This window comes from Microtus ochrogaster, linkage group LG5 (assembly GCF_000317375.1).
Source record: "Microtus ochrogaster isolate Prairie Vole_2 linkage group LG5, MicOch1.0, whole genome shotgun sequence".
Taxonomy (NCBI): domain Eukaryota; kingdom Metazoa; phylum Chordata; class Mammalia; order Rodentia; family Cricetidae; genus Microtus; species Microtus ochrogaster.
In genome coordinates, this window is record NC_022031.1 from 41,670,172 (window position 1) to 41,690,488 (window position 20,317).

General features: G+C 49.5%; 1 protein-coding gene across 2 annotated transcripts in view; it reads right to left on the reverse strand.

The window, feature by feature from the left end:
* The window catches only part of Tbc1d2 (TBC1 domain family member 2), a 46,463-nt gene extending 27,196 nt beyond the window's left edge, over positions 1 to 19,267 (reverse strand). For both annotated transcript variants that reach the window (XM_005362148.2, XM_026786557.1), the window contains exons 1-3: positions 18,835 to 19,267; positions 15,404 to 15,545; positions 6,300 to 6,447 (exon numbers count right to left, since the gene is read on the reverse strand). In XM_005362148.2, coding sequence (XP_005362205.1) covers positions 6,300 to 6,447; positions 15,404 to 15,545; positions 18,835 to 19,197 — 653 coding nt within the window. In that variant the 5' untranslated portion in view covers positions 19,198 to 19,267. The remainder of the gene's footprint in view (positions 1 to 6,299; positions 6,448 to 15,403; positions 15,546 to 18,834) is intronic.
* Between the last annotated feature and the right edge of the window lie 1,050 nt (positions 19,268 to 20,317).

The window sequence follows — 20,317 nt, forward strand, 5'->3', positions numbered from 1 at the left end:
GCTCCAACCCCCTCACCCTTCTCATTTATTCCCTGCCACACTACACTCCCACACCCTTTTATTCCTGGTTAATTTCACACATATATAATGTGTATTCTTTCTAGATTATTTTATTTTATGTGTGTTTTGCTCGCATGTATGGCTGTCTTAGGGTTTTTATTGCTGTGAAGAGACATCATGACTATGGCAACTCTTATAAAGGAAAATATTTAATTGGGGTGGCTTACGTTCAGAGGTTTAGTCCATTACCATCATGGTATGGCATGCAGGCAGACATGGTGCTGGAGAGTTAGCTCAAAGTCCTACATCTTGAGTTGCAGGCAACAGGAAGTAGTCTAAGATACTGGATGTGGTTTGAGCATATATAAGACCTCAAAGTCCGCCTCCACAGTGACACACTTCCTCCAACAAGGCCACACCTACTCCAGCTAGAGCACACCTCCTAATAGTGCCACTCCCTTTGGGGGGTCATTTTCTTTCAAACCACCATATATGTCTGTGAACCATGTGTATTCCTGGTGTCTGTGGAGGTCAGAAGAGGGCAGCAGATCTCTTAGCAATGGAGTTACAGACGGTTGTGAGCCACCATGCTGGTGCTGAAAACTGAACCCAGGTGATCCTCTTACAAGAACAAGTGCTCTTAACCATTGAGCCCTTTCCCCAGCTCCCTACAATGTATCTACCCCATCCTCCCCTATTCCTCAGTACCCCCCAACATATGCCCTTCCTACTGAGTCCAATGACTGTTACCAGCTTGAACATGAAGAACCTACTGTTGGCCATAACCCTGAAGAAAATGACCCCCCCCCACACACACACAACAGTCACCAGCTGCCAATAGCTCCTCGGCTAGGGGTGGGGCCGCATGAGCCTCTTCCCCCCACTGATGCTGGAATTACTGATGGCTCTGTCTTGTACAGGTAACCCCAGCTGCTGCCAGTTCACAAGTGCAATGAACACTGCGTTTCTCACAGGCGTGGTTCCTGCAGCCCCAACCTCGCGTCTGGAGAGGTGTCTGCACTTGTTCTGCTTGCTCGTAGATTTAGAGCAGTGACTGTAATAAGAAATTGCTTCACATTTATCGAACGAATGTTGAATGCACTTGTCAACCTAACTTCCCCAAATCCTATGGCCCAAAGGCCATCAGTGGTTCCCAGCTCGGATCTGCTGAGGCATGTTGTAAGCATTTCCTGGCAGCTTTCTGCTTTTGCTCTCTTCCTGGGCCCAGACCCACCCAGGCTTGCAGGTTTCACTGACTCACGGCTTCCAAGGGACTTAATACACTCGTGCCCAGGCCAGCTTCAGCCAATAGCTTGTTGAGGCTGAGGCCCCATTCCTGAGTCCAGACTTAACCCTTGTGCAGTTTATAGAAAGGAACCAGGTAGCACCAAAGACCGGCCTAAGAGTACTGAATATAGCAAAATCCACAGTCTACCAGATGAAGAGGGAGCTCAGGTGTTTATTTTTCCTGGCAAAGAGATAAAAGCTCATCAATTCTGAAATCAATAGTAAGGGAGAGAAAAAGTGCTCCTTAAGTGAACTGTTTAAAATTCAGGCTATGCAGCTGGGCAGCGGTGACACAAGTCTTTAATCCCAGCACTCGGGGGGCAGAGGCAGGACTGGTCTACAAGAGCTAGTTCCAGGACAGGCACCAAAGCTACAGAGAACCCTTGTCTTGAAAAAAAAACAAACAAACCAAAATAAGTAAATAAAACTCAGGCTATGCAAGAAGAAACATCCTAGGTGCTACAAAAAGAAATAGGCCATGGGAGGCACACCTGTCCAGGGAGGGCAGCCACGGTGTGTGGCAGGGAAGGTGATGGTGTCTGAAAGCCAGCCGCAGAGCATCCGTGCTTCCTAGTGGAGTTCTAGGATGGTTCTGAAGGCAGACAGACTTAATCACTGGCCTTTGAAATTCCCCGAGATCTGTTTCAATGTAGATGCAAACGATGGGGAAGAATCCGGTGCCTGAGTGACCGAACCGTGTTTTGAATTTTTCTATTTGTGAGTCCACAGTGATCTTACAGTTAAAATCCTTTCGCCATTCAGAAAAAAAAGTCAAACTCAGCCCCTCCCCGCCGCATGTTTGTGTGCAGGCCACGGTGAACACTGGGACAGTGGGCATTTTCTTCATTCACTATCTATTTTTTTTTTTTTTGACACAGGGTGTCTCACTGAACCCAGAGCTGGCCAGTGAGCCCCAGACAGCTTCCTGTCTCTGCTTCCCCAGTGCTCTAGTTAGGGACAGGTGCCAGGGATCTGAGGTTTCTCCAGCAAGCACTATACCACTGAGCCATTTCTCTAGCTCTTTCCATTATTATTATCATTTATTTTTGAGGCAGGGTCTCATGCATCTCAGACTGCATCTCAGGCATCACAGGTTTACTGTGTGACAGGGCAACTTTGGACTTCTCATCCTTCTGCTGTGGGTGCAGAGCTTCAGTGAGCCTGAGGGACAAGGGCTCTCTCTACTAACTGAGCCACATCCCCAACCCCACGTTTCTCTTGGCCCAGTCTTACTGAAAATTCTTACTATCACGGAGTATCCACCAACATTTCCTGCCTTAAATAAAGGATAGGAAAAAGTGAAACGGATTTGAAAGAAAACAAAGAGAAAAACATTAAGAGTTACCCCACCTAGTGAGGGTTAAGATTTTCTGTGAACCCCAGAAATTTGTTATGAGCTATAACAGACCACTAGTTTTCACTATGACCTGTTACCATTTTGGGTGATACTGCACCCGGAGGGCATTTACTAAGGAGCAGCAGGGGTTAGGAGGATGGGGGGTAGTCAGACAAGAGGATAAGATAGACCTGCACGGCCCCTGGCTCTGTTGAGTCACTCTGGAAAACCCTCATTCCACAAATCTGCTCAGATGCTGGAGAAGCGGAAAACACAGTCCCAGAAGAAATAAAGGACTGAGCCTAGTAGTGGATGTGAAACTAGAATGGAGTGAAAAGAAAAGCGGGTGCACAGATCAGACTAGCGCCTCAGCAAAGGCCACCCCCCAAGGGAGTGCAGCGCCTCTCTTTGGTTATCTGCAGAACTTCCTGGAGAAGCCACCCCATCCCTGCAGGCTCTAGTTGTTAGATCTACTCAGATTTTGAGTTCTTTCTCAGTCAGTCTCAGCAATCTGTATTTTTAGGAATTTGTCCATTTCATCTAAGATTTCAAATTTATCTCATGGACCCTGTTTATTTTTTGACAGGGACTCAGTAAGTACCCCAAGCTGACCTTGAACTCAGAATCTTCCTGTCTCAACCTCCTGAGAGCTGGGTCCTCCCAATCACCATGCCTGGCCCTAGTAATCCTTTTTATCTCTATAACGTTGGCAGTAATGACCCTTTGTTGTTGTTGTTCCTAACTTTAGTGATTTTAATTTTCTCCCTTTCATGACCTAGCTAAAAGTTATCAACCTTGTTAGATTCTTCAAAGAAAAGCCATTTCATTTTATTTGTGTGCGTGTGAACATGCACATATACATCTGCCACAGCACATGTAGGGAGGTCAGAGAACACTTGTGGGAGAGAGTTCTCGCCCTCCACCACGTGTGCTCCAGAGACAGAACTCGGGTCATCGTGCTTGGCAGCAGACACCGTCACCATCTCACCAGTGGGAAACTCAGTGGTGAAAGAAGATTCAGTCTGCTTGTTTTAAATAGATGGGTTCACAAAAAAACAGAATGCGATTTTCTTTTCATGGATTGATAAAGAATGCAGTCATCAATTAGACTAAGGTCAGCATTACAATGCTAATAACCAGATGGTGGCATTTGGTCATTATTAAAACCCTGTTACAAAAGACCCCTGACTTCTCAGGCTGGCCATTTCCCTTCTTGGTTCTTACCCCCCCATCAGAAACTCACAGTGCAGTGGGCGTGCTGGAAAGATCAGCAACCACCACGATGGGGATTAGTGTGTGCTAACTGCTGCTATGCAGGGGTCTCACAGGTCACAAGCCACAAAAGTTGGAGAGCGACTGAGGGACACAGGCCACAGCCAGAGGCACTGGCTGAGTGGGGTGACGGTCACTGCTGTCCACACTTCCTGTTGTCAGGAATTAAGCTTCCCCAGCGTGTCACAGGGCCTGTGACCAGTGGTCCTTGGGTGTGGGAGGGCAAGAAAACCCCAACTTTAAGGCAGGAAAGGACCTTTCTGGTCCTGGCTGGTATCTCTCTGGGACAGATGCTCTCTACCTTTTACCACTGTCCAGGTGGCTGCAGTCTCTGAAGGGAGCATCTCTCTGCCATCAACCCATCGACTTTGCTTGGAGCAATTTAGATTACTCTTTGTGTATGCTGGCTCCTGGCGTGGCTGACCCTCATTGTCTGCTTTACTAGATCTGACTCACCATGGAAATGTACCTCTCCGAGGCACCTGTGAGGGTGTTTCCAGAAGGGAGATGACCCACCTAGAATGGGGTGGGCAGCATCAATGGACAAGGAGGGTTCCAGAAGGAATAAAAAGGAGGAAAGGAGCTGAACACTACCACTCATTTGTGTCTGCTTCCTGACTGTGAATGCAGTGTGCCTGGCTCCCGCCTCCATGCCTACCTGTTCTTAAACCAGAACAAGCCCTGCTTCCTTGACGTTAGTTAGGGATTTGGTCATAGCAATGAGAAGAGTACCCCTAACTCAGCTCTGTTCTAAAAGGCTTGGCCAGCACAGGGGTGAAGGACAACCTCAGTGAGCAAGCCAGCTATCCTCCAGGGTGGCTTCTTGCCAGCCAGGGGGATTAAGAACAGATCCCAACACATGCCATGCTCCCCTGGGGGCCATGTTCTGAGAGTTAACAGGAAGATGCATTCTCCTCGGTTCACTTTCCTGACAGCCCTGGAAGCGCCCCTGGACAGAAGGGGAGGATAACCCAGTGTGGGTCTAGCACTGGGACACACGGTAGCTTGCTATGGTGGTCAGTGAGAGCACAGTCCCCGGCAGTGCTCAGGAAGCCCCTCATCCTGCGCTCAGGCCTCACAATTGCAAGCTCAAAGCCTCCCAGGGCCTATGCAAGGCTCGTGGGCAGGTTCTCATTTCACCACATCGTCTGGGGCCCCGGTGGTGCAGGGGGCAGTCTTGCAATGCTGCTGTTGCCTTGCATCTGTGGCCATCACAAGTGACGGGAGGACACTGGCTGGGCGAGGCTGTGCAACCACCTCCCTTTCTCAGTTTCCACATGCCCTCTGTTCCACTTTTGGGGCTGTGGCCTCCCTCAGGCACAAACCACCTGCCCTGGATACACGCTGGCTAGGAGGCTAGCCTTCCCAGGTTCCTCTTCCCTTTAGCGTGTTGCCAACATATCCAGTTCCTTCCAGGATCTCAGGGGATAAGCCCTGCACCCTGGGTGCTCACCCATGCTCCATGTCCCCTAGGCTTCTCTCTCATGGGCTCCATGCCCCTCTGTCCAAACAACTGTGGTTAGCACTTCCTCCAGCCAAGCAAGCCCTAAAAGGTCACATCTCATCTTTTCTCCAAGCCTGTTTCTCTCTGGGAAGAAGATGACTACCCTCTCAAGCACACATACGCATAACATAATAAAATAAAAAATGAAAAATGTGAAGGAGTTAGGATCTGGCATGGTGGTTCGTGCTTATAATTCCAGCATTCAAAAAGCTGAGACTGGAGGATTGCTGCAAGTTCAAAGCCAGCTAGGGCCACAATGTGAGTGCCAGGCTAGCCTGGGGCTACAGAGTAAGACCTTATCTCAACGCCGTTCACTACAGAGTAGCTGACATGACTGACGTGATAAAGTACAAGTATTAGAAGTAAATAATTTGATACAGACTCATCATTTGATGTGATCTCAGCTATACGTGGATATATAGAGAGCTGTTTACTACTGCTAAGCATGATGAATGATAGAAGTATGGGTAATTTCTAATGATTGTCCTTTTAAGATGTTGTTCATTATTACGAGGCACGGTGTGCCTGTGGGTACTTGTGCCACAGTACACGTGGGGACAACTCACTGGAGTTCATTCTCTCTCTCACCTTTGTGCTCATTTCAGGAACTCAGGTCACAAGATCTGTGCAGCAAGCGCTTTACCAGCTGAGCCCTGTTTGTGTATTGTGAAACAAGATCTCTCTATGTGGCCCAGGCTGGCCTAGAACTCATGACACTCCTGCCTCTGCCTCTCAAGTGCTGGGACTCCAGTACCTGGTCTATTTTTAAATAACAATGTGGTTAATTGAAAATAAGGCAACAATCCCACTGTTGTCCACCCTACACAGAACCCTACCTGATGAAGCTCACAGAAAGGGGGTCTGGTGGGCTGGCTGCCTCTTATCTCCTTGGGCACTTACTGTATTTCTGTTCCGAGATGCTTCAGGGAGATGTTCTGAAGGGTCGAGGGCATGGCAGGGACAGGCTGCAAGGCAGCTGCTGCACCCACAAGTCCGATGGGTGTTTTCACAGGACACAGGAACTCTTCCAGCTCCGCCTCCTCTTGTTCTAGGGAGCCAAAGACAGGCAGTCAAGACTGGTGTGAACTAGCGTACTTGGTAGGAACGACTTAGTCCTGGGCTGTGGGCTCAGCTCTGACTGACAGCGTACAGGGTTGTGACAGCTGCTCGGCTAGCGACCTTGATGCAGGCTAACAACAGCAAGGTGCTGCAACATGATCTGTTTTGCTGCTGCAGCCTTCGCAGACACTCTTCATAAACATGCAGGCCTGCAGGTTATTCTGTATCTGATGAGCCATTTAGAAGATGTCTGAAATGTACTGAAACTTGATGCGTCAAAAGGTCTCTCCTAGCATCATCTGTAGTACCTTAAAGTGGAAATAACTTTTTCAGGGTTTTTTTTGTTTGTTCGTTCGTTTGTTTAATTTCTTAGCATACGCATGTATGTGTGTGGGAGCATATATACATGCTTGAATGTGTATTGGACACACATGCATATGTATGTGCTAGTGTGTGGTGGCCAGAGGTTGACGTCAGGTTATCTTTCTCCATCTCTGCTTTATTTACTAACACTGGGTCTCTCACTGCGCCCAGAGTTAGTCAGTGAGGATATCTATCTATTCAGCTTGCGCTGAATCTCCAAGCTTGACCTCCCCAGAGGCAGAATTACAGGGGGCTGAATGCCACACCCACCTATTCCATGAGTTCTAGGATCTGACTGCTGGTTCTCAGGCTTGCATGGCAACTCTTTATCTACTGAGCCAGCTCCCCAATCCTTTATTTGGACGTGGAGTCTCGTTAAATTACTCACACCAGCCTTGACCTTGTGTTCCACACACCTGCCTCCAGCTCTCAAGTACTGGGGGTTACAAGTGCGTAACAACAAGCTCAGCTAGAAAGGAAGATTTTACAACCCGGGAGCAGGTTGGGTAAACCCTGATACCTCCATACAACTGCCACTCCACTGTGCAACACAAGAGAAGTGGGCAGCTGAAGCAGGAGAATTGCTGTGAGTTCCAGGTCAGCCTTTTCCTCCAGAGAACATAGGAGCATACATGGAACATAATATCAAATGGAAAATGCCAGACTTAAAAATGGAGTCACAGTTGGTCTCAGTTACACTGAAAAGTTTCTAAATAGACTTGCATGGGTCAGGGGTGTTGCCCAGATGCACAAGCTCTGGGATTCAAGGCTCCAACTCTCAAAACAAAACAAAATAAACAAATAAACTTCTTGATCTTAACCTTCCCATCACTTTGGTGCTATAAACGACGTGGATTTGAACAAGACTTAAGAGCAATTGGCAGCAAAGACTTCCAGTCAGTTATCATTTTGAATCTAATCATCAGCCATTTGTCATAGGGTAGTTCAAAACCACCACCTAACAAAAAGTCACCAGGGTCTCAAGGTCTTACTACTCACTCAAGTGACATCAAGCAGGCTATTTTATGGCTCCACTGAACTGTTTTGCTACCAAGTCTCAGTCTCTTTAATCTTCAGTGTTTCTCTTGTACTAGTGTGTAGATCACTAAGTGAGAAGCTCATAGGCTGGCTTCCTGTCTGGGCATCACCACGTGCACCTTAATGGGATTTCAAGGCATAACATGGCTAAAGGGCAGGAATTTTACCATGTGAGTCTCTTTACAAATACCCTCTGCTTAAGTTGGGTGGTGGAACACACTTTTAATCCTAGGAGGCAGAGGCAGGTAGGTCTCTGAGTTCAAGGCCAGCCTGGTTTACAGAGCAAGTTCCAGGACAGCCAGAGCTACACAAACTACCCCGTCTTGAAAAACCTACAAAAAAAAAAAAAATGGGTCAGGACCTCTACCATTATAAGGGTTGTTCCTAATCAAAGCAGTAAGTTTGTAAGAGCTTTAACACCTGAGTAGTGATTTCTTCAGATTTCTTTCTGGTTGAAACCCTGAATTTTGAAGATAAGAAAGAATGAGCTGTCCTATGACTCACTGTTCTGGAATCTGCGTGACCTTTCCTGTGTTAGCTTTTGAATGTCTTGCCAATCTATCTCAGCCATCTCTGGAGACAAATGACAATCCCTGATAACCGCACACAGCTGGTATGCAGCAGTTTGGAGAGCCCTTACCTGACTCAATAAATGCTTGGATACTGGGGAAAAGTGACTGAGGTTTCATGATGGGATTATGGGTGAGCAGGCTATTCTCAATTTATTATTTTTCTCACCAGATTCGCTACTGTAAAAAATTTAGGCCTACCTTCATAACTAGAAAACAAATTTAGATTCATTAAAAATAGAAAGCTACAAAGAGAACTTAAAGCACAGAGACATATTAAGATCGCAATCCTAAATACTGAAAAGTAAAGATGTTTTACATTGGCATATGGTCCAAAATACACAAAAACAAAGGAGGGTGGAGGCCATAATACGACATTACCACTGGCCTCACTAGAAGATGAACATGGGCTGCCTTTCCCTCTTTACTGCTTCCCCAATGTTCTGACAAGAATTCTTCTAGAGAAAGTGGCTTCAAAATGTTTAATGTTAAGATAAGTTTCTACACTAAAAAAATATCATTCGAAGTGTAAGAGAGAGGATCCAGCATTTTGAAAGTTAGTATGGAATGCTACAGAAAGGAGGAAAGAGCCAGGGCCACTTCTCATGTGGAGCCCTTATCCGGAAGGAGTGAAAGATTTAGGGGTGTGAGGCTAGAGAGATGGCTCAGTAATTCAGTGTACTAACTGCTCGCTTTCTTTCTTCTTTCTTTTCTTTCTTCTTTCTTTCTTTCTTTCTTTCTTTCTTTCTTTCTTTCTTTCTTTCTTTCTTTCTTTCTTTCTTTTCTCCTCCGGAGTCTTATCCCCATCCCCTGCTTCCCATCCACCCTCTCCCCTTCCACCCTTCCTCCATCTCCATTGAGAAAGGGGCAGGTCTCCCATGGGCTTGAAGAAAGCATGGCACATCAAGTTGAGGAAGGACCTAGCCTCCCACCCCTCGCACAAGGCTGGGTGAGGTCATCCAGCATGGGGAACAGGTTCCCAAAAGCCAGCTAGATGCCAGAGATAGGTCCTGATCTCACTGTTAGGAGCCTTACAAAGAGACCAAGCTGCACAACTGTTGCACACATGCAGAGGGCCTAGATCGGCCCCATGTCAGCTCCTCTAACTGTTGGTCCAGGTCCATGAGCTCCCACGAGCTCAGGGAGGCTGTCTCTGTGGGTTCTCCTATTATGAGCTCCCCTGGCTCATATAATCCCTCCTCCCTTTCTTCAGCAAGACTCCCAGAACTTCAGCTTGTCTGTGAATCTCTGCAGCTGTTTCCATCAGTTACTGGATAGAGTATCAAGTATCTCTGATGACAATTAGGGTAGTCACCAATCTGCTTACAGCAGATGGCCCGTTCAGGCACCTTCTCCACTATTGCTAGTAGTCTTAGCTGGGGTCATCCTTGTGGGTTCCTGGGGGTTTCCCTAGAGCCACACTGACTGCTTTTACTGGGGACTAGAGTTCAGCTCCCAATACCCACCCACAGCTCACAATTGCCTGTAACTCCAGCTCCAGGTGTCCCAAAGCCTTCCGGACTCCAAAGGCATCACACTGATGTGGGGACATGGACACACACACACACACACACACTGACACGTACACACACGTAAAATAAAATAACCTATGACTTTAGGGGTGGGGGAACTTTATCTGTGCATCATATCTGTAAAGAAGATGTGGGTATAAAAATATTCATCATCACAGTGGTGATCATGAGAGCTGGGTAGGGTGGGAGTGGAGGCTGCTCCACTCATCCAAGAATCCTGCAGTCACTTAAACAATAGTGGGTCACACGTTGCTAACTCTCGGCAGGCTCCATCAACGTCACAGGCTGGTCAGTTGACTTGGCAACAACATTCAAAGCCATTCTTCTGAGGCCTCCTCTCTATTCCCCCTCTCCCCAGACAGGAACTGGGCTTCCAGGAAGAGCTGGAGGAAGTAAGAAGAGGCAAAGCTGCAGGATGCTGAGGTTGCGGGATGCTGAGGCTAAGGAGCAGGCAAAGGGAAGAAATCACAACTCCAGACCCAGTTAGGCAGGAGCTGGGGCAGAGAGAGCTGTTCTGGGAGGCTGAGGCAGGGAGGGCTGGGAGGGTTGGGAGGGCTGGAGCTGACTGGACGTGCCTGAGGAGGGAAGGCAAAGATGTCAGGTTCCAGCGCCAGAACTGAGCCTGGGGACAAGGACCAGGGTAACCAGACGGGAAGGCCGTGTGTGGGGGAATGGCTAGGAGGCAGGATCATGAGGTGTGTGTGTGTGTGGATGGAGTACGTGTGTTTGTATGTATGTATGAGGGGGAATGTGTGTTTATGTGTATACATGCATGTATAAGTGTATATACGAGTGTGTGTATATGTTGTTTGTTGTTCAACAAGAGCCAAAATACTAGCTCTGCCTTTGGTTAGAAGATCCATGGCCAGGTCCTATTTCCACAGGGAGGATTCTGAGATCTCTTGGAAATTCCTTACACCAAAACAAGCAAATGAAAACTCAGGAAGGCTCCTCTCTACCCTGTGTTCTTCGAGGTTAGAGTACACGGAAATAGAAAAGGGTAAGGCCCCATAATGTGGACTCTGACCTTTCAGGTTTTAAACAGATTCAATATAAATTTGTCTTAATCAGAGATACTTTAATCACCTTCCCTCTCCTTCATTCAGAGCAAACAAAATCAGTTTCTCTCAGATTTTAGTACCTTGGTGTGTGTTTCTTAGGTGTGTCAGGTCTCCTACACCTCTCTGCCTGTAGCCCAAGATCAACTCTGTGGTCACACTTAACTGTCCTGTGTGTGTGTGTGGGGGGGGGGGAGGTATCACCAATAGGGAAAGAGCAGCTGGGAGAGAAGGTCTGTGGGGGAAGACAAAGCCAGCCGGTGACTTGAGCTGAGATGCAATTCATTTTCGCTAAACTCTGTGGCTCACTGGGGCAGAACGAAGTTCCTGAAAAGTGGGGGTGCCCAGAAAGCACAGCCTACAGCAGAGCACTGAAGGAACAGGCACACATCGTGGCCTTAACTGCAGCGGAGACCAGTACTTCCTGCTGGAGACAGACCTGATGGCCCATGGCCCTGGCTCCTATCGCCTGAAGAAAGCCCCCCCCCCCCCCCCGCGGAGAGATGATCGGCTAGGCCTGTCCTGCAGTCCTCAGACTTCTCTGGTCTGAGAGCTTGGACTATTCCTGCACTACAAGGAAGTCCCTGCCTACACACACACAAAAAGGGCCTAGGCCAGGAGGTTGCTGCTTCTGTGGTGTAGCCCTGAATGCCCCCTCAGCTCTGAGGTATGAATCTATAGGGTCCAGTTTGAATTTTAGGGTTGGTATTTCCTTTCCAAGGGGCCTCCGCTTCCTCTGCTATAAAATGAGAATAACACCTACAAGACTAAGGATTAAGTGAGATGACACACGGCCAGGCTAGAGCAGTGCTGGTAAATGGGAATTGCTGGTGGCAGACATTTATGAATAGCCCCTGTAAGCTGTGGCTTCCTTTGGCAACATACAATTACAGAAATCTGTCCGTCATCCTCATTGTCCTTGGCCCTCTGGGGACCACTGCGTAGGTGAAAAAGAAAGCTGGAAACGCTACAAAGCTGTAGGGAGAGACCGCGCCTCCAGATTGCTCAAGGGTGTTGATGGAACTTTTCTTTTTTAAACGGGACCCAGCCTCTGTGACTCAAAGTCAGAAGTGGATCAGGAGGCTTGCACAGCCTTCTGCTTCCTCAGGAAGGATAGGGAGGGGCTGAGGTAGGGCAGCATGCTCCAAACAGCTAATCTCAGGCTCAGCAGCTTGCTCAAGACTCCAGAAAGAAAAGGAGTCAGGCATAGTGGCACACGCTTATAACCCCAGCATCTGGGAAGCTGAGCCAAGGTGATCACCGTGAGTATAAAGCCAACCTGGGCTATGTGGTAAGACTGAAGCTATCCTGGGCTACAAAGCAAGCAAGCAACATACAATGGACCCCATAAAGGGTTTTCTGTGTGTGCAGGTGCATGTGTACGTGTGATGTAAAAGTTTTCACTTAGGCCCTGGGTCCAGCAGGGGCAGTTTGCTACAGGACAGAAAGGCTGATGGGAGGTAAAGTCTGTACCTCTGCTTCCCACAACTCAGGCCAGTGCTCTCCCTAGGATACCACCACCCTGGTTATGGGGACACCATGTGGCCTGCCCCATGAGAAAAACGCTAGATCCAAACAGGCCTAGTCCGTGTACTGAAGCAAAGCTACAGAACTAAGAACCTGGACCAGGACTGGCAGAGCCGAGGCCTTCGGGGTTCCACACCGTGTGGCTCCACACTGTCTTGGAGCCTTGTTCTTCACATGTCAGATCAACCTGTCTTTGGCCTGAAGTTGGCTATGGTGACTGTGTCAACTCAGGCTATAATCTTCCACATAGACAGGGATGCCTGGCTGTGTGATGGTGGTGAGTATGAGCTATAGCAGAAGAACGGGTGCCAAGAAACCCTTTAAAGCCCTGCTTGAAGCTGTATGGTGGTGCGCATCTGTAATCCCGGCACCTGAGAAGAGGAGGGGGAAGAGGTAGGGGCTCAGGAGCTCCAGAAGAGCCTCAGCTACATAATGAATTCAAGGTCAGCCTGCGTTACACGAGACGCCGTCTCACAGAAGAGAAAGAGGCTGCCCAAAGAGGTTAATGGCTATTCACAGCAAGGAGCAGCCACTACACTACAGTAGTGATAGCGCATTGATGTGGGTGTACTGTTACAGTAGTCATGGTATGTAGGCACTATTAGGATAGCAACAGTGTGTATATGCTACTATGATAGCTGCAGAACACACACGCATAGTGATAGTGTACTATGGTGTGTGCGTGCTACTGTGATAGTATGTACTATGATAGTGTATACTATGATAGTGTGTACTATGGTGTGTGCTACTGGGATAGTGTCAACATATATGCTATGATAGTACTAGCACACGTGTGCTTGTAGGTACTACGATGACAATAATAGCATAAATAATAAATAAATAAATAATGTGTGTGTGTCACACACCAAAATGCATCATTAGTGTCGCTACCGTGTGTGCCGGTATGCCTGACATTCCATGTTACAGTCCTTTTCTCTGGCATAAAATTCAGTGCATTTGCTCTCACATTCACTCTGCAAATAAAAATTGTGCCAGACCAGACACTATCAAGGACTAGGGACACTAGTCTTAAGGACTAGTGGAGACTGACAAGGACACTGGTCATCGGAACAACATGTGACAGGTCTCCCAGCAATGTTTGAAAAAGTGTCAAGGACTTACACCGAGACTCGGTGGCAAAGTCCCAGCAGGCATCTGAGGGGAAGCTGACAAGATGAGGGGACATGAGCCTGGCCTTACAGAATAAGCAGGGATTGATCAGGCCAGACAGAGGGACATGAGAACCTCCTGCTAGAGCATGGGCACTGGGGGACACTGGGAGCTGGCAAAGATGTGATGGGGCTTGGGGAACTAGCCCTAGGCAGTGTGTAAGGCCCTGCACATCTTTCATTTTAGAAAGCCCACTCAGACTACAGGGGACAGGCTCGGACACAGGCTTTGAGAGGGGCCATTACCGAGGAGAGGAGGATGCTGGGGCTTCCTAGCTGAGAGATCTAACCTAGGAATGGCAGTGAGGGGACCTGGAACTGACAGGCAGTTTAAGGGGCAAGAGGCCCAGGGCAGCTCCTGATTGGACTGGCTGGTAGAAACTGAGGAAGGGTGGGGTGTGGCCTGCTGTTATGAGTGGGCACACATGGGCATCTACCAAGGGAGGGGGAATTCTCACAGGCAGGTGTGCTCAATGTCGGACATGTGACGCGCTATTCTGGCTAACTGGCCTGAAGTTGTGGCATTTTAGACACTGACTCTGCACTGTTGGGACCTAACTGATTATGCATGCTGTTGCCATGGCAGCTGTGGGGTAGTCCATCCCCGTGCTGAAATCTATCAGCACCTGGTGGGAGGAAATGTGACTTCCAGGTTTCTCCATGTTGAGATATCCTAGAACCTACACCAAGAACAAGAACCTACATGATGGCTCATGTTTATTATCCTAGTACTTGGGAGGCTGAGGCAGGGTTGAGAGTTTTGAGGCCAATCTGGGCTACACAGCAAGAACCTGCCTGTCCCCAAATCCAAGGGCAAAAGAATGATAGTTCAGTGGCAGAGTGCTTGGCTAGCGTTCATGAGGTCCAGGATTCGACCCCCAGTAAACACAGAGAGAGAGAGAGAGACAGACAGAAAGAGAGAGAGAGAGAGAGAGACAGAGAGAGAGAGACAGAGAGAGAGAGACAGAGACAGACAGAGACAGAGAGAGAGTGCACTTGTAGGCAATAAGAACTTTGATCTCTGAAATCATCAGGATTAAAGTAACAGATACTCCAAACTATTACAAAATGCCCTAGAAACCCACTGCATTGGCACTTTTGCTTTTTTGTTGTTGTTTTGTTTTTGTTTTTTCAAGACAAGGTTTCTCTGTAGCTTTGGTGCCTGTCCTGGAACTAGCTCTTGTACACCAGGCTGGCCTCAAACTCAGAGATCCACCTGCCTCTGCCTCCCGAGTGCTGGGATTAAAGGCGTGTGCCACCACCACTGCCTGGCTTGCACTTTTGCACTGACCCTTCCTTCTCACAACTCCGGGCAGGTGTAACTTCTTGAGATATCCTAAGGATATCACAATGTTCTATTGAGTTCCGACCATAGGCAGGCATTGTTCTAAGCGTTTGAGGTACGTGGATTCAGCTAAGCCTCGGAAGAGCACTAAGATGGGTGTTTTATTCACTTCATTTGGTAGAGAAGGAAACTGAGACTCAGGCAGGCTTGGTAACTTGCCTGACATCATCCACAGCTGAGACCTGAACTCAAGTGGCTGACCATATCCCTGTCCTAATTGATCCTATATTCCATTCCTGGCTCCACTCTTTGGCGGACAGGGATCCTCCCATGCTCCCAGTAGTAAGGGAAAGGACTGGCTAGCAAATGCTTGTGTATGTGGCAGGAGGTCAGCCCATTGGTACCTAGATTGAGGTGCAGGGTGGGCCCATTCCCAGACAGGCCGGCAGCAGGGGTGACGGGAAGTGCAGGTGGGCTGTTGTGGAACTCCCAGCGCTTCATCTGTAGCTGCTGTAGCCAGTATAGCATCACTTGTTTGGTGGCGGCCTGAGAAGCACAAGCATTAGTTAGTCAGGTCCCAGGCCTGCAGGGTGGCACCAAGCATGGCCTTCAGAGATCACAGATGTTTAGAAACTTTGTCCTGCCCAGAAAAAAAATCCATCAACACTGCAGGCCTGCATCCACTTCTGGAACATCACAGAAAAGAACCAGGTTCTGGTTTCCTGCGTGGGCTCTTCATGTCTCTGTTTCCTCGAGCATTTTGTAGGGACAGTACTACTGATTTTATAGAGTGCTTATGAAGACAAAATAGGGGGAATAGAGTGCTTGGCACAGTGCCCGGTACATGGCAGGTGCACAAATGCATTCCCTAGAAGGAGAAAGAGAGGTACCATGAGAGAGGAGAGAGCTGTGAACTGTGATCTGGCGGGGTCCAGTGACTGCCACTCTCCTTGTGTGACAGCCCCAAGTCCTAGCTGCCTTTCTGTGGGATGGAGGTAATCCCACCTACTGCAGGCTACACCAGCTCATGACTTTAGATGGGGGCAGGAAAGCCACAAACACACTGTGCTAACACACAGGAAACCTGCACCACTCCAACAAGTGAGCAGCTGATATCAGTCATTTCTTTCCCAACTAATAGCCCATACTGTGTTTGTACATCCATTAGCTCGCTGGATCTTCTAGGGAGAAGGTAGGTGTGATCGGCCCTTTTCCCAGATGGAGACACAAGTGGTCCAGACATGTAGTGGCTGTGGCATGCTGGCCCAAGAACTAGGTCTTTCCACTGTAGAGCAGAACTAATTTTAAAGGCATGAGCTTATGTGGGCACGGGTGATGGGCAGCTCATGGGAGTAGACAGTGAGCCTCGTGGAGCTACCCACAATCAAGGCTACAAAAGAATGGCAGCAGGCTACAGAGCGACCAGGGCAAGCTCCCTCTTTGGAGAGGGCCACAGATGCGGTGTGACTCGGGTTGGGCGAGAGGTTGCCACAGTAAGCTTCAGCTGACAACATGGCACACAAACTAAGAGTCACCTGGGAAAAGGGAACCTTAACTGAAGAACTGTCCAGATCAGATTGGCCTGTGGCCATGTCTATGATACAGGAGAGCCCAGCCCACCGCGGGTGGTGCCATGCCTAGGCAGGTGTGTCTGTATAAAAAGATAGCAGAGCAGGCCAGAAAGAGAAAGCCGGTCAGTAGTGTTCCATTATGGTTTTCACTTTACCTACTGCTTCCAGGTTCCTGTTTGAGTTCCTGCCCTTCAGTGATGGACCGGGATGTTAAATAATTCAAATAAACCTTTCCTTCCCCCAAATTGCTTTTGGTTGTGGTATTTCTCAGGGCAACAGAAACTCAACTAGAACAAGGGTGTTTCTATGATAGTCCTCTGGCCTGTTAGGCAGACATCAGCAGGACAGAATGATGCCCGTCAGTCTTTTCTTTTCATACGCTGTTCCTCCAAAGCTTCAATTACTTTCAGGCTTCACCAGACCTGATAATCCCCAGCCAAGCACAGGCACCTCATTTTATTCCTGAACTCGCCTGACACGGTCACACTGAGCCACCAGTCTGTCAGAGGCTCTGCTAACAATGGAAACCCTGGACCGGCCAGCACATGTGATCTTGGTTCACATTGAGGTTCAGAAAGTAGCCCTTAGATCTTCTGGCCAGATTTACTTCAGATAACACAGATCTGGGTGTCCTACAGTTTCTTCACCCTGAGGACTCTCTTGCCTGTCAGCACAACCAGCCAGCTACCATCTCCTCCATCTCCTGGCCACCTCCATCTGCTCTTTCTCCAGGGTCACAGCTCCTGCTCAGCCATCATTCCCTCCTGGTTACTCTCTGAGCGGCTCTCAGACCACCAGTTTCCTCTCCCCCCAATTTGTTCTCTGCCCAACAACCAGCTGAGCTCTCTAAACCCCCTAATCTCACTGCACTCCCTTAGCGTAAGGCTCTGAGACAACCTCTCCAGCCTGCTGGACAAAGTCTAAGCCCTTGATCCCAGTTCACCAGTGTCTCCCTCTTCACCTCCATCTTCTGGGCCAGGCTCCTGTGGCTTGCCTGGATGGATGCTCAGGGATACACTGCATCTTCCCATCTTAGCACACAGGCTCCCTCAGCATCATCGCCTTCATCATTTGCCTGTCCAAAAGCCCATTATTTCTCTCATTTAAGGGATGCCTTTTTGAAGAGCTCCCCCTATCACGTGGAGGCGCTGACCCCTCCCGTCACCAGACTCTTCACAGTGTCTCCAAAGGCATTTAAATACGCTGCCAGTTTTCCCATCACACCTTATGCTGTTTGAGAAGAAGGGGCAGAGGCAAACAAGTCAGACTTGTTCCACGCCCTAGAGCCTAATGCGTGGACTCCCGGAACAGTAAAAACCATGTGCTGAGAGGCCCTGTCCACAGCCCTTGTCTTATGGAATGAGCCCAAGACCTAAGGCCCACAAGACCTCTAAAACATCCTCTCTGGCCTAAACGTCTGAGTTTCCTTTATTTTAACGGCAGCCTCCTCCCTTCTCCCCTGGAGCCTAGTTAACTAGCCACCACGCCTTGCAAGGAAAGGAGAAGGAAAACCTGTGGGCATCCCAGGGTCTGGACAGCGGCAGGTTGGGGGCATAGGGAGCAGGAGCAGAGGCAGTGGGGAGGAAGACCTTCGTCCTTACACTCTTGAGCCTCAAGAATTAAGCGCCATCCCTCCCCCCACATCTGTCTTCCCAGTTAAGCCAAAGGCCATTTCCTCTCAACTTGGTAGAATCTGACCTGGGGCTCCACCACCCTGTGTATGTGCCTATGTGTTTATTTAAACAACATTTACTAAGAACTCACCAGTTCAGACATGCCTGGACAAACAACTTAGACTGATTGCTAAACTTACATATTTTCCCTCCTAACCCCTACCCATGTCTGCGTTCGCTCCCGTTGGCCAAACCACCAAGACATGAATCAGATCCGGCCTTAAAGAAGGCAACCACAAATCTTGACTCTTGCTTCAGTACCAAGGAAGTAAGTCAAGGAAACTGGGTGGTTAGGCACCATCAAAGTAAAGTTTTGATACAGCACTGGAAGATTCCAAAAGTGAACCCCATCGTTTGTAAATGCCCGGTCTGAGCCATACCCTTATTGGCTATGACACAGTTTCTCGCTCCATAAAATGAGTCCCTCACCCTTGCCTGTGGGAAGGCAATAAGGAAACGGTGTGAAGACTCTGTGGCAAAGCTCCAGGCTCTGGGCACATGGCAGTAATCACTGTCCAGGTCAATTAAGGTGCCCAGGCATCAGCCCCGAAAACTAGTTCAAGATGGAAAAGAGAGAAAAGTTCCATTTACCTTGAGGGTAATAACCCGGTTGGGAGTCTTGACTTCGAAAGTGCCCTCATCCTCAGCGTCCACCTTGCAATCAAAGACGGCACTGGAGAGGTCGATACTGTCCAATGGGTTAGCATCCTGAGCGGTGCGCGAATAATACAGGTGACACTTCTTCTCGTCGTAGAAGAACCAGCGGCATTTCCAGCCCTTGATGGGCCCTTTGCCACCAAACTTACTTAAATACCCACAGAGTTTCTTGGGGACCGTGTCTAGTGGCCGGGCGCAGCCCTCTGCGTCTCCCGGAGGCACCACCTCGGGTTCCCTGGCCGAGCTGGGAGGTTGTGTGGACTCGGAGGGAGGGGTGCACTCGGGGTCCTTCTGCATCGCTGCTGGCCCGGTGCACAGGCCCGCAGCACCAGAGTCTTGAAGATCCGGCGGGCACCTGGGAACCGGCCGACACCTGGCTGGGGCGGAGTCGGTCCAGCCCGGCCCCCAGAAGAAGGCGGAGAGCCCCAGTCGGCGGCCAGGAGAGAGCCGCAGACGTCTGACTGCAAACCCCGCTCCCCGGCAGGCCCCGCCCCTATTCCCTGTCACGCGAGGGCCCGCCCTCGGCCCCGCCCTCGGCCCCGCCCACGCACCATACTTCCGGCTTTTCCTCTACGTCGTCGGCCATGCTGGCTACGCTCGTCTGTCGTGTGTGCAGGCGCTTCGGTGAAAAGACAAGGTGGCTCCGAGGTGCTTTAGCCGTGGGAGGGGATGCGGGGAGACACGCCACCCTCTGGCTATGCAACCGTGAGGCTTGCGTGTTGGCACGGGGGATGGCGTCCTCTATGGCCGCCACCCTACGGGTGCCGCGCGAGCCACCGTTGGACGGCGCATCGCGCAGCCATTGGCGGAGTGAACGCGGGGCGGAGAAGCTCCGTTTCCGGCGCGAGGTTGTCCTCGCTGAGAAACTTTGGAATTCTCTGTGCCCTCCCTCTTTCCCTGAGGTCGGCCCACGGCCTTCACCGCCCGGACCTCGGCACGCCTTGCCTAGGGCGTCCAGTACGCGGCTGAGGTCGCCGGGACCCAGAGCAGATCTAGGGCGTCGCTGAGCCCAGGATCCAACCAACTCCCTTATTAACGGTCCTGCCTCAGTTTACAAATGCCGTCCCAAGGCGCATTATGGCAAAACAGCTAGACACTTTGCTCCGGTTCACCTCTCTTCTGGGGCTTCATCTCGCCTTTCTCGCCGCTTCAGCTTCTGTTGCTTTAGCTCACCCCACAACCTCGCCATCCTTAAAAGAAATCCGTGTACAGTCAGGAGTATTAACGGAGCGGAGTATGGCAGTGGCGGCTGATCTCAGTCAGTCTTTTTTTTTTTTTTTTTCGAGACAGGGTTTCTCTGTGGTTTTGGAGCCTGTCCTGGAACTAGCTCTGTAGACCAGGCTGGTCTCGAACTCACAGAGATCCGCCTGCCTCTGCCTCCCAAGTGCTGGGATTAAAGGCGTGCGCCACCACCGCC